Source organism: Poecilia mexicana, unplaced genomic scaffold, assembly GCF_051168715.1.
Source record: "Poecilia mexicana isolate PSO_F unplaced genomic scaffold, ASM5116871v1 scaffold_14, whole genome shotgun sequence".
Classification (NCBI taxonomy): Eukaryota; Metazoa; Chordata; class Actinopteri; order Cyprinodontiformes; family Poeciliidae; genus Poecilia; species Poecilia mexicana.
In genome coordinates, this window is record NW_028263383.1 from 7,596,711 (window position 1) to 7,610,435 (window position 13,725).

At 36.9% G+C, this 13,725-nt stretch overlaps 2 protein-coding genes and 1 non-coding gene across 4 annotated transcripts; 2 read left to right on the forward strand and 1 right to left on the reverse strand.

Annotated features, from left to right (window-relative positions):
- Positions 1–3,730: 3,730 nt before the first annotated feature.
- On the reverse strand, positions 3,731–11,948 carry alox5ap (arachidonate 5-lipoxygenase activating protein). The gene is made up of 5 exons (XM_014983195.2): positions 11,716–11,948; positions 11,553–11,634; positions 8,642–8,712; positions 7,738–7,819; positions 3,731–7,663 (listed from the first exon to the last, which is right to left on the reverse strand). The coding sequence occupies exons 1-5, from the start codon at positions 11,786–11,788 to the stop codon at positions 7,501–7,503; spliced, it is 471 nt and encodes a 156-aa protein (XP_014838681.1). The 5' UTR covers positions 11,789–11,948; the 3' UTR covers positions 3,731–7,500.
- On the forward strand, positions 4,777–6,413 carry medag (mesenteric estrogen dependent adipogenesis). 2 transcript variants are annotated; one of them, XM_014983194.2, is made up of 5 exons: positions 4,844–5,037; positions 5,122–5,258; positions 5,475–5,590; positions 5,683–5,850; positions 5,951–6,413. In XM_014983194.2, the coding sequence occupies exons 1-5, from the start codon at positions 4,844–4,846 to the stop codon at positions 5,972–5,974; spliced, it is 639 nt and encodes a 212-aa protein (XP_014838680.1). In that variant the 3' UTR covers positions 5,975–6,413. The 2 variants fall into 2 exon arrangements, with proteins under 2 accessions (XP_087868844.1, XP_014838680.1); XM_088012718.1 differs by lacking the exon at positions 5,951–6,413 and having other exon boundaries at positions 4,777–5,037; positions 5,683–5,906.
- A 1,303-nt stretch (positions 11,949–13,251) lies between the features above and the next one.
- trnae-uuc (transfer RNA glutamic acid (anticodon UUC)) lies at positions 13,252–13,323 on the forward strand. The gene has a single exon. It is a non-coding gene; the product is annotated as a tRNA-Glu (tRNA).
- Positions 13,324–13,725: the final 402 nt, after the last annotated feature.

A 13,725-nucleotide genomic window follows, 5' to 3' on the forward strand; every position in this document is an offset into this window, starting at 1 on the left:
AGAGTTGTGCTTAATCCAAAGCCTGGGACCTAATGGACCGATGCAACTTTATGTAAAGACAGTGTTAGGTCAGTAGCAATGTAAAAGACCAAGGAGGTCACAGAAAGGACAGATAGTTTCCAGTTATTGCTGGAAAAGGCTAGGTCAACCCAGTGAATCATTGTTGATTGGGTGTATCTATATTTACTGACTGTGTCTGCATTCTTATTTTGTTTGTCACCAAGAATGGTATGCAGCATGAGTTTCATCTGAGGATAGATTTATCTACTTTGAAGATTTTTTATGGTTCGCAGCCCCAAACATCCAATAACAAAAAACTCTTAATATTTTTTTATATTCTTTGCACATTCAACCACATAGTGTGAGCCTGTTTGCTTTTGGTTATCTATGCAACAGAATGGAAAACAAGTCCATTAAAATCTAATAAAGGTCAATTTGTCTTTGCAATGTCTATTCATCAAAATGTAACTCATTTTAATTTCCTTATATCAAAAGATTCTTGGCACAAAAGAGCTGGCAAAATGTTCTCCAGAGGAGCAAACAGAATATTAGATGAAAAGCACTGTTTTGAGTTGCACATATTTTGCATAAATCAGGTGAAGTATCCCATAAAGAAATGAGAGGTGTGTGTACAGCGGTATAACACGCAGCAGAGGTAACAAATAAATAGAAGGGCAATAAAATCAGGCTGGAAACATATGGTGTTCTTAAAGCCAATAGGTATTCAAAAATAAAACCCTATCATTTTGCTAGAAAAGTGTCAAGAACAAGATTGGAAATAAAATCTAGCGAGGTTTCACATCAAAACATAAAGCACACAAAATTGTGCAATTATGTTAAGATGACTCTGTACTAAATTTTATATACAGATGTTTACAGCAAACATGAACAAATTTTCTTTATAAAAGCTCAACATATTTATTTATTTCTGTGCATACAAAGATCTGGCAAAAGAATAGGCTTCACTTGCTCAGCACTGGTTTAGTTTCAGAGCAAAATGCTTGATAACTAATAAACAGAACTAAGTCTATGTTTGGAGATGAGCAGGCTTTTACAATAGATTAAAATCTCACTTCACAGACAGTCTGGGCTTTCTTCCATTTAAATGGATTGCCCATGTAGAATTTGAGCCGGGCCACAAAGTAAATAGAGACAGAAGTTGTAACTGATTATATCAGTTTTCTGCGCTGTTTTGGAATTATAGTGTCTCTGTAGCTTTAGCAATGGCGGTGAAGGAAGTGAACAAAACCATTCAGTCCGTGTTGGTCACGCTTCCAAATGATGAATTAACATTAACAAATGCCTCGTTCGAATCTATCTTCACAGTGAGGGAGAGTTGTTTACAGCGTAGGCAATTTGTTCACAGAGTTGAACTGACGCATTACATGCATCACGGACAAACCTTAGTCATTGGGTAAAATCTAAAACTTCAACACAGTCTACGCCTCCAGGAAGCAATCATTTCTCAGCTGCAGAGCCCAGACCCTCTGGAAATAAAGTGTAGTACAAGGGTCTGGTTTTTACCTCATCGTGCAAGTTCATGGGAAATGAATAGGGAATGACAGGCATCGTTTCTTTCTGCTGAGCCCTTAAAGTATGAGTGTGTGTCTGCAGGACAGACAACCTGTGCAGGGTGTTCCACACCATTCACCCAATGACCAGTGATGAAAAGCACCTGCTCCTCTGCATGGACAAGCTAGTATAGATGATGGATGATTAGTTTATATATTTTTAAATATAAATCAAATCTGTTTATCTCACAAAGTGGCTCAAGATGACATTTGATGCTAGATAAACCAAGTGATTTAAATTGAATTGGTTGTTGGTGCTACATGGTCCTATTTCCAAAAAACAACCAAGACATGTCTTTTTTCTCATCCTGTAAAATGTTTAAACACAAAATCATGACAAGTTTGTCTGTTTTCTTTCTGTTTCCTTCAGGCTAAAATGTCTGGGTGATGTGACTGCTGCTGATTCAGGGTAACCTGTGATCTAAACATGTGTTGGTCAAACCAACATAGATTTCCCCTTTCCATTATTGGGAACAGTCTGTTGAGTTAGATGAAGTGGAAGAGCAATAAATCATTGGGGTTGTTTACAGAAGGTTGGGCTGCAGAGCTAACAGGTAAGGTTCAATAGTGTGGCAGTTCACTTTGGCTCAAGTTTCATGAGACAGATTGTTTACATGAAATATCACTTGTATTGTAACACAAATAGGTCCAACTCATTCCTCAAAAGTTTTATCTTACAATTGTCCATCTTTGTTTAAAAGTCTCTATGTTGTTGTTTTTATAGCTAGTGAAAGAATACAATTTAGCTCATGGATAAGATTTTTAATTTCAAATTGAGCATTGATTTGTTTAGATGCTTCAGGAATGTAAATCTTTACCATTTAATGCAGATAAGCGTGGTCATTGTATTCCATATTCGCAAGCTAACTGTCATGGCTTAAGTTTGAAAAGGGCCCAACTGCAGAGTAGAACTGTGGTGAAATAAAATATTTTAATAAAAGAACTTACAGAACAAATGCAGACTGAACGGGTCTTTGAACTTGGGAAGCAAATAACAAAAATATCCAGTGACAACGAATGAAAATGCTGGAGTTTAAATACTGAGAAGGAGTGGAAATGACAAAGCAAACCAGAAGAGTTAATCAGAGATAAATGGGAACAAAGGGAGAAGAATATAGGAAATGACTGTGAATGGAAGAAAACCAGCAGGCTGAGGTAAGATCAATAAGTGACCCCTTAATGTCTGAATTATTGTACAAAAATGTTACTTCAATCAGATGTTAAATTGCATAGAGAATATAAGTTTTAACATTATGCCTACAATTAATTATTTTTGTCAGTTTCAAGTTATTTTGAAACTGGTTTCATTATCACTGAAACCAATCCATTGTTAACAGATTGGTACCAACAATATGGTCTATGTGTGTAAATTATGCATGTGAATTAGTAATGGAAAATTCTGAAGTGTGTGCACAAGGACAGGCTGTCAAACAAACAGGTGGTTTGTCAAACAATTGTATTGTTTTCCAATATTACCAGCATTGAAGTTGAATGCAGACATAAAAGTAACTGGGTCAGAACAAAATCACGTTTCACTGAAGATCTTACAGGAAGTGGAAGGGCTGCAAAAAAATAAGATTGTTTGCAAAGGGTCAGGCTGGGAGATAAAAGGCTGAGCTGTCACTTAATCCACACATGGCAATAAATCTATGGTTATGAAAATACTGTAAAAGAAAAGTATTTATCCTCACAGATTTCCTCCCTAGTTGCTCTTTTCTTTTACACTTAAATGTTTTAGATCATTAAACACCAAAAACAGTTTTTCCAGATCCTATCCAAACCACGTTAGCTGTCTGTGAAAACATATTAATCTGTGTGATAAATCAGAAACGAACTGTGATTTACCACTTTTTTTTTTGTTCAGTTTCACTAACCAGTCAACATTTATATTACTGCCAGACCTGTCGGAGAAAAAAAGAAGAAAACCTTGGAGTTTAGTTGTAAGAGTGGACAACTTAATAATTGCAATTACTCCTTCAAGTTGCACCTTGCACCAATAGTGAAAAAAGCTGCAGTAATACTTCTACTGGATTTATAAAGCACATGTGAACTGATGTACAATCTAAATTAACTTTTACACATTTTAAATTTTCCCATAAAATAAGCAAGAGTTGGAGTTTATATTTAAGTGGATTTTTGCACTTAAGAATAAATGACTCTTTAGTTTGCTTTGTAGGAGGGTTTTTATTAATAGTGACAGCATTGCTAAAGTCATGAAGTATTTTCAAACTGATTACACAAATCATGAATCAAAGCATTGCAACAGCACAGTCCCATTTCACGGAACAGATTGTTCACATGAAGGATAAGGGACATATCAGTGTTAATGCATCTTTGTTTCAGAAATTGCGTTTGTTTCGGAACTGCAAAATGAAGAAGGAAGTGCAAAAAATGAGGCACCTATTAGAAGTATGATCACACATGGTGTATGTTAGAAAAGTCATTATTGGAAGTTCTAAGCATTTATCTCAATCAACCATTTTGTTTAATACACTTTTGAAGATATAGAACTGTAATGACATAATTTGAAATAATAATGTCCATGTTGTCGTATTGTATATGTTAAAAGCGTTTCAACATTTATGATTTTCATAGAATAAAAGGTTACTTTATCCTGCCACAAATTCAAAATTATTAAGATACTGAGGCTCAATGAATTTGATAATAAGATAAAACACATTTCAGATAATGGCAGTCCACTATCACAACCTGAACAGCAGTTTAGAAAACAAAACATTTGCATTTGCAATTTAAATAACTTACATTCTAAGATAAAACTATAAACACATTTAAATTTGACAACAAACTTTGTTGCCAAATTTATTTAATTTTTCTTCCTTAATGCTAGATTTATTGATGATTTTCTTGCCTGTCCTTTCAGTTATTTATTATGTATAATTTCTATTAGTTTATCAATACGATGATTTCCAAAGGCATTGATTTCCACTGTATTTAAGAGTATCAGAGTAAATTTGTTTTGTTAAAAACTATGATTTTTCTTCTACTTTATACACTGCTTTGTATTGGTTTTGAATGTAAAGTCAAAATACGGCACCTGATTTGAGAGTTTAAAAAAGCTATTTTTTGTTTTTGTACTTTATTATGTCCGTGACCAAATCCTGGCTGTGAGTTTTTATTTTGGCAGGCAGAATCCGGAAGTTGCGTCATGAGCAACTATATAAGAGTTCTTCGCGCTACAGCTGACTCAGTTATCCTGTAAACAGTTGCAGCGGCGTCTGGAAGAGGAGCTTCGAGACTGGCAGCGGGACACCATGACGATAAACACACTACCCAACGGGACCACAGTGACAGAACTGGGTCAGTTTCTGAAAAACCCACCGGAGGGTTTCACCGTGAAGGCCGTGGGCTCGGCTTACCAGGTCCAGTGCGGAGAAGAGAACCTGGTTTTCATCGATAAGTTTCACTCCGGGGATTTTGATGTAGTTTTCCAGAACTCACTAGGAAGGTGAGTAACAGACACTCATTGCATAGAATAAAGTATTCAGTAAATCTGCACAAATGAAACTCGTTTTTATACCCTCTCTTGTAGGAAGCTTAAAATGCACAATTTGTGGGAGTATACCAGCATGAGGAAAAGTCTGCTGTCCAAGAGGATCTATGTGTTGGTTTCTCTCTGCGAGCAAAACATGCTAGAAGCCAGCAAGAAGGGGCCCATACAGCCCAGAGGTAAATGTCCCTTTTATCCTGCAGCTCGGCTAGTTTCAGTGTTTTTCATTTGGTTGCATGCACCGGTTTAAATGACTCATGTTGGGCAGCTTGCAGCTGGGTGGAGTAATTGGCTTAAAGGCAGCACAGAATTGAGGTCACTTGGACATTTTTTCTGCGTGTCTAACTACAAACTCCTACTTGTCCCTATTTTAAAATGTCTTCCATTGTTTGTAGTTCTGCAGGAGTACGTGCTGTCCATCAATGGTGGGAATCCCATGATGAAGTGGCAGATGGAGAAAGGCCTGGACTGGACCATCTCCTCCGTGGCTGGAGAGAGCTACAGGGTGGAGGTAAACTCAGCTGTTTTTGTTCATTTGTTCTGTGTTTATTAATTTACTGCTGCTGCAAATTATTAATCAATGTGGCTCTTCTTCCACTTCAGATTGACTTGAGTGAAATTTTGCAGAGCTTGGCTGCTGAAGGCCTCATTGCTGAGAACCTGATGAAATATAATCCAACATGGAAGGATGCCTCCTTCACCCTGAAGTACTACTCTGATGCCCTATTTGACTTCCCTCACTGGTTCGGCCGCAGCAAAAGATCATTTCAGGCAAGTCAACTGTTCTGCACACCTAATCATAAAATAAAAAATTAAAATTAAGTGTTTTTTTTTTTTTTTTTTAATTTAACCCTGTGCTTTATTTTTACAGCTGAGACTGATAAGAAACACATGAGGGAGACCATAAGGATTGTATCTGCAAAGTTTTCCAGCATCTGTTGCTGCATATTTTAAAGAAAACTGAAGAGGAGTGTTCTCATCAGTGAATGAGAAGCCAATCAGTTGAACTCTGCTGCTTTGTCAGGAGTTTGGTATTTGAACTGCTGGCTTTGGATTCATCTGCTGGTCAGTGGGTGGAAAAGTACCAGCAAAGACTGAAAAGAAATGTGGGATGCCTTTGAGATTATAGTCATATTATACATGTAAATAATTATTTTTTTTTAAACTTGCATGTACATGTGTATAATTTTTTTCTCCAACTGGGTTCTGCAGTTGCTTGTGCTGTACAGTGATTGAACATGTTTGGAATATTGTTTCATTTGGGTTTATTTTCTTAAGGTTGTAGAATAATTTTATATGATAAAATGAAATAAAACTTTTTACATGCGATTAAAGCGTTTTAAATCTGTGACTTTTGACTTGAATGTGGGATATGCAAAAAAAAAAAACATTGAACTTATGTAATGAAGCTATTGACATGAACTTCACAGATGTTGGTAATAACCCAAGTAGTACTGCTTAGAAATTAACATGACAACTTTGTCTACAATTTTAAAGTGGAATAATATGAAAAGATTTTCTTAAAACTACTTGGAGAAATTGAGAACTAAAGAAATATTTGACAATTTATCCCTTTAAAGAAACTAGTACCTTACATTGGTTAGGAGGAATTTGAACTTCTGTAAGCTTGCATCTCCAATTCTGCCTACTCGGCTTAATTCTAGTCTGTCCCATTCAATTAGTTGTATTTCCTTTGTTTTCTGAGACCATTAACTAAAATCCACCCTAATTTGACTTGTATATGTTCCCACCATCAAACCTTACAGTTCTGTTAGTGAAGTGGAGTAAAATGTCTCCACCAAATTGCTCTCTGTTCTCGTGGACCAACAGGACCTGCTAGTGCCATGTTTGGTGGTCGTTGACTCTTGGACAGCTCTCCGGATTATGTTAACTATTCTGCTGAAAATCTTGTGACGAAAACTTAGTTGTGGCTGGTTTATGGTCAAATTCTTTCCACTCCAAGGTTGTTCCAGTAATCTCTGTTTACTGGAACATTCAGCAGTTTAGAAACGCATCTGTAATTAATTCCTTCAGCAGGTTCTGGAACAACAAGGTTGCAATACTTGATTCCCACTTCTTGCATGCTGGAAGTAATCTCTTTTATAGGTTTTAATGGGGATTAAACCAGTTATTTGTTGCTGATAGGGAGTAGTGTTGCTTTTTAAGTGCTGACAGATTTCTGCAGCGTTCTTAGCTGTCTACGCCTTCTTTTAAGCTAGTTTTTGTTGTGTTCAATTGCTATTCCCTGTGCCATTATGCTTTATTACAACTAGCTGAAATTATATACTTATTTTTTGTATTGTGTATGCGTGAATTATCTGTGTTACATGTCAATAGCCCCATTAGCAATAAGAGATAATCACTGATAAAAACACTGGCATGTTCAGTACTTATGTTCCTCCCTATATGTGACATGCTGAGCTATGGGAGGAGCAGGAGAGCAGATGCAGCGTTTGTGATGGTTTCTACGTATTCCTTGTAGTCGCTGCCATAGTAGCGCCACAGCAGGTAGTTGAAGATGCCCACAATGCACATCAGGGACAGGAAGGAGATGATGCGTTTTCCAAACAGGTACCCAGGAGTGCTGTGCAATAAAATAACTAGTCAAAAATGATTTCCATATACATAATAGATAACGCACTGGATAAACTGGCTTACCTTTGAGAGCTCTGTCCCAGATATCCAATGAAGTACTTCTGTCTGACAAGAAGGTAGATGATCCCGGCGAAGGCTGCAGGGGCTTGAGGAAGCGATGGGGGCAAAGAAGGTGGATTTATAACTTTATACAAACTTTTTTTACACTTACATGACCTACTATATAAATGTAATGACAAGTGTACAATTTGAGAGCCCAGGAAATCTACTAAGTCTGAAACTATTTCTTTTGATCTATATTTTAGAAGCTCTTAACTATGACATTAAGATCGTACCATAGTTGCAGGGGTGCTTCCAGAAAGATTTGTGCGGGGTAACAGATGGGGGCCACAAATACTAGAAATTTCAAGCCTCATACATAATTTCTCAAATTTAATTTCAGCATGTTGCTGTAATGGAAATTGAAATCCTAGTATCATTTGAGTAGAGTTCAACATTTGAAACAGCTTTGTATGAATCGATGCATAAATGTTGTAATCCCTCCCCTTATGATCATGCTTAAAAAGAAACGCATGTAAAAAGTGGCTATTGTCTCAGACAGCTACCCCTTGTTTATGCCACTAAGACTACTGCCAGTCATTTGATCTGCTAATTTGTGTGTAAACTCTGCAACATACATCAAGTACGTGACAAGATATTGAGATATTTTTTCTATTCATTATGCCAAAAAACATTGCCAAATGATATGTTTCACTAAAGTCCATGTTGTTTTACAGCTAAGTGTAAGTGTCACATACTAAAAAAAGGGTACACTCTGTTTCGCTACAGCTGGAAATGTTGAATAACATGATTCCAGTTAACATAAAAAGTATTCCTTGTTAACAGAACTCCTCTCAAATGAGTCAGACCCCCATGGCTGTAAAAATGAAGGACAAAAGCGTGCCTATTGACTAAGCTTAATCATTACCTTGACTGAGACAAACTCCTGCACACCACATCACTGCCAGAAAAGTCGGGTAGGCATCCATGCAGTTCCGGCTGCGATGAAGCAAATTGTATTTGTTAACTTAGTCTTTACAGAACTAGAAACAGACTGAAATTCAAAAATCTATCTGCAGTGCCCAAGACAAGACAAACAATGAAATATGTGAAAACTGGACAAGTTACAACCATCAGAGAGCACATAATCGGCAACAGCTGTAATTAACTAAGGGGAAATAATTTGCAATGATGGGCTGAAAAAATCGCTAACGGGTTGCAGAACGTTGCAGCAATAAAAATGAGTTTATGGCTGTGGGCTAAAGCTTTTTAAATGCTCAGTTGTAGTAACCAGGAAACATAATTGTCATAGAGTCTAAAACTCCACACAAGAAAAACTGAAAGTACACTGCTGGTCTGCAGACAAAAGCATGCTAGTTAAATTAGATTTTGATTTTCTCAAAATCTAATTTTTTTCAAGTTTTCTGCTTTTCTAACATTTGATGTGGTCAATCTTAAAGTGAAAGGTTGTAGTTTCATTTTTATGTTCAGATTGAGTCATGCATTTAAACTTTAACGAATCATGAGAGCAAAGCAATCAAACAAAACATTGACCTGTGAATCAAAGGTTTGTAAAAGATGCCCCACCTGTCAAACAGAGAGACACGCCTTCTCAATCAATTCAATGCAAAGTTGTCTCCAAACTTTTGAGTGATCACGTATATGATTAATTTCAAAAGATCAAAACGTCACATTTGACCTCCTGCTTGGAAGGATTTCTGTGTTACATTTAACCTGGTTCATTTCCTAGCACAAACTCAGCTTTTAACTGCAATGATTTTCAGCAGTGTTCAGGTAGAGACCACTCCAGAAACCTCATGTTAGTCAGTTCTATAAGACGACCACTGACATAAGATCAGATCGATAAGATAAGCTTTAATGTCCAAAGGAAGTTATTCTTGGGAAGAGCATGGTAAGGCAAGGTAAGGTGAGGCATGGCCCTTTTATATGTATTGCACTGTTTTGTTTTTTTTTTAGCAGCAAAGTGATTCAAAGCGTCTTACATAATTAGAAGGAAAATAAAAATAACAAAAAAGCAAAACAACATGACATTGAAGTGGCAAAGTAAGAGAAAACAATGATAGGTTGATAAAACAAATTGCCCTTTGTTTTATCAAAGGGCAATTCTAACCAAATGGGATTTTAGCCTTCATTTAAAGGAACTCAGTGTTTCAGCACTTCTGCAGTTTTCTGGAAGTTTGTTCCAGTAGTGTATAAAGACTAGGAACTGCTTCATGTTTGCTGCTCATTTTGGAAATGCGGAGTAGAATTGAACCACAACCCCAGAAGACATGAGCAGTTTGGAAGGTTGACATGGCAGCAACAAGCCTTTAATGTATTTTGTGCTAATCCAGCTGGTTGATGCATAATCCAGTCAGGATTAAAATCTTAAAGACCATTACAGTAAAGACAGTATTATTCTGTCACTATTAAGATCTCTCAATAATTGTATTTATTTTATTTATGTGCTTAAATATTCATTAAACTGCCTTGGATAAAGTGCTCAACAAGACAGAAGCCCTTGTTCCAACTCCAAAAGCTTGATTGTAAAATCCCAGCTGCATGCAAGGACAAACCAAAACATTTTCAGGAGAAAACTTTGCTGAGCTGAGCTGTGACAATGACAAGAACATGTTCGGAGTAGTTCAGATGAAGGTTTCGAGTCTAATTATACAATTCCTGTTGTCAAGCATGGTAGTGACAGCATCATGGTGTGGGATGGGGGTATTTTCTTGCCAGTGAGGGGTCTAACTAACAAACAGCTAGATGATAAAAAAATTTCACCAATGTTTCATCAAAATGCAATAACACATGGAATAATTGCTATGGATACAACAAAATAACATTAAGCATTAACCCAGTCACAACTGTATATTTACGAAAAAAATGTTTGAAAGTCAGTTGAGTGCCAGGAAAATGTATCTGACAGAAGCTTGCTGACAATGGCTTCAAAAAGTGTGTGGCTGACAGTCAGCTAGCTAAGGGCCATTTAGACAGAGGAAGAGGAAGAACTTAATTTGTCCTGATGATGACAACAGAATAAAAATTTGTGCTGCAAAGTTGTTGAATTTAGTACGTTAGTCATCTCAGAACTGTTCAAATGCTAATCTTACATAATACCTATGAGTGAATGTAGACGTCTGAGCTGCTTTCTATGAACGTTTCCTTAAAAACAACCCTTTAAAATGTGCAAAACAGTTCAGAAGATCAGCATTTGTTTTATCTTGCCTAGCAAACAAAAGAGAGGATATGACTTGAACATTTTCTGTTAAAACAGGAAGAGCGTTGCTGCTTGTGGAATAATGGAGTAACCGGAGAAAAGCCTGTGATGTAACTCACGCCCTAACAGTATATAAACACCAAGCCAAAAAGAGAAAATCTAAAAAAAAAAAATTAATCATCTCCTAAAAAGGATTTTCATCTAGTTCAAGTTTTGTTAGCGTTATGAACTTCTTTCTAATGACGCTATTATCATTTACTGGATATTTTCACCCAAGTGCGAATGCCAATACAAGTTTTAAACTAAGCATATTGCATGAGTACTTTTTAAGCAAAACTATTATTTATTTACATAAAAAGCAAAGTAATAAAGTGACTTGTAAATTACTGGCTATTAACAAGCTATTTACTGGCTTTTTTTTTTAACATAGTTTAGTTTGGGAAACTATGAACAGCCTCCCAGTGGTGGGTAATATTTGGAGTAATTTAAATAAAATGTAAACCTTACCATTACACAAAGTAATCTTATTGTATTTCTGTATAAAGTAACAGAGAAACAGAGTATTTCTCAGTTGCTTTATGTTAACGGCGAAATTAAGAGTTGAGAAAAGGGCACTCACTTTGCACAAGACACTCGCTGAAAAGCAGAACCGCTCGTGTTGCGGTTCTTGCATTCCCTCTCAACCTTTTGAGCAAAAAACACTGAAAACACAAACAGAAAACTTTTAAACAGTTTAGAAAACAGTTTTTAAAATTCCTTAAAAACTATTGTCTTCATCTCACCGTTCTGAAGAACACTGATGAGCGTGACAACGACCAGCAGGTAGATATTTTCCACCACTTTGCAGGACTCCATGACAAAATCGTAGTAGCTCGGTGGACGCTGAAGCTGGGGTGGACAATGCTGCTCTTTCACATTCAGGAACCTCTATTTAAATCCAGACACATATATGCTTCCCTTACTGATAATATGTACGTTACTATTGCACCTTCACCAAACACACAAAGATTCTAGCTTCCTCTTTATGTAAATGATGCTCTGGCTCAACACAGAGGTCTGTGTGTCTGTTTGTGTGTGTGTGTGTGTGTGTGTGTTTATGTGTGTTATGTGTTCATGCACCAGTACACTAGTTTACTCCTTTGCAAATTTTGTTCCCAACATGGTAGATCATTTTTATTTCTGGTGAAATTTCTGGAGAATGGCGATTATATTTACTTGGCAGGAGTTCCCATATAGTTCCTCTACATTTGGTAGACCAAGACAGAAAAGGGCATTATTGTGGAAATTAAATTAAATTCAAAAATACTTCATAAAATAGAAGTAAATGATACAAATGGATACTTAACTTTTTTTTTTATATTTTCCTTTACTTGAGCTGTCTCCTACATGGCTGGCTTAGACTTTCCCTCCACTTTACATGTCTAATAGTTTCTTAACAAACTATTGCTTGCTTGTCTGACTAATACTCTCCTTTCCCAGTTTGCCAGATTAGGTGGACTGCCATGTCCCAGGAAGTTGTGCCACGGTCTTTCTATTCTGAGATGATGGATTGATTAGTGCACTGTGAAATGTCGAAAGCCTTGGAAGTTGTTTTATAACCTAACCATGATTTACAAACGTTCTTCTTTACATGTGTGGTGTGTTCCTTGACTTTCATTACGTTTCTTCACAAATATTCTCTAACAACCTGTGAGGCTTTAAAAGGACAGCTGGATTCATACTGAGATTAAATCAAAAGCGGATTCTATTAACGAATTAGTTGACTTTTTAAGACAGCGCGGTTGCAGTGGTTTTTATTCAGGGTTGCCAGAATAATTGGAATCGCAGATCTATTACATTTCTGAATGTCATATTGGCTACAAATGGAAATGTAGTTTATAGAAAAGTAATGAGGAAGTGAGCTGCGTGAGTAAAATGATTTAGCATTAATTTTAGTCAAACAGCGCCTGCATGTGGAAAAATTGTCTCCTTTGTTCTTCCTGTTTTTAAACAGCCTTGACATTGTCTACTGTGTAATGAACGTATCCTATCAAATACCCAATGGTTTTTCAACATGAATTTAAGTTTTATACGCAATAGCAAACTCTTCTTGAATGAATACCTATTATAAATCCCACCACATGAAGCGTATGGATAAGACTGAGAAAGAAGCCCGGACCGAAACGAAATATAAAAAGCGAAAACCTGCGATCTATTACTGACCTGCCGCATTGAAAGTACTGTACTGCACTTGATGCACAAAATAAAGAAAAAAACAAAAATCAGAACCCGGATAACATGAATATCTTTGCTTTGACGGGTCTGAGAGCTCAGTTAGGTCCCATATGGTCTAGCGGTTAGGATTCCTGGTTTTCACCCAGGCGGCCCGGGTTCGACTCCCGGTATGGGAACTTATCGTTTTGCTGTTTGCTCTTTATTCTGCGGCTTTCATACTTATTCAGTCCCAAAGTAAAAGTGGCAGTGCTTCACGGCACTCTTACCCAGGGCTGAAAGTTGTTTTAAATTCTTGGGGGTACTATGACAAAAGTATATATAATGTTGACTGGCTATTAATGACTGGCAATGTTGGCACCGCGAGATGCCATGAGACCTAAATTCTGAACGTCATGGCATGGAGTTCATCCCAGTTTTCCATGTCTGGCATATAACCATTCATTTTAGCTTTTAAACTGGTTATATTGATCCTGTGTCCAGACAGAGGGGTAATCAGTAGATCTAGCATCATGACCTGTTTGTTCTGAAGATCCTGCAGCTTCCTCTTCCTGACATGGCGCCTCCTCACCCTGAGTCTC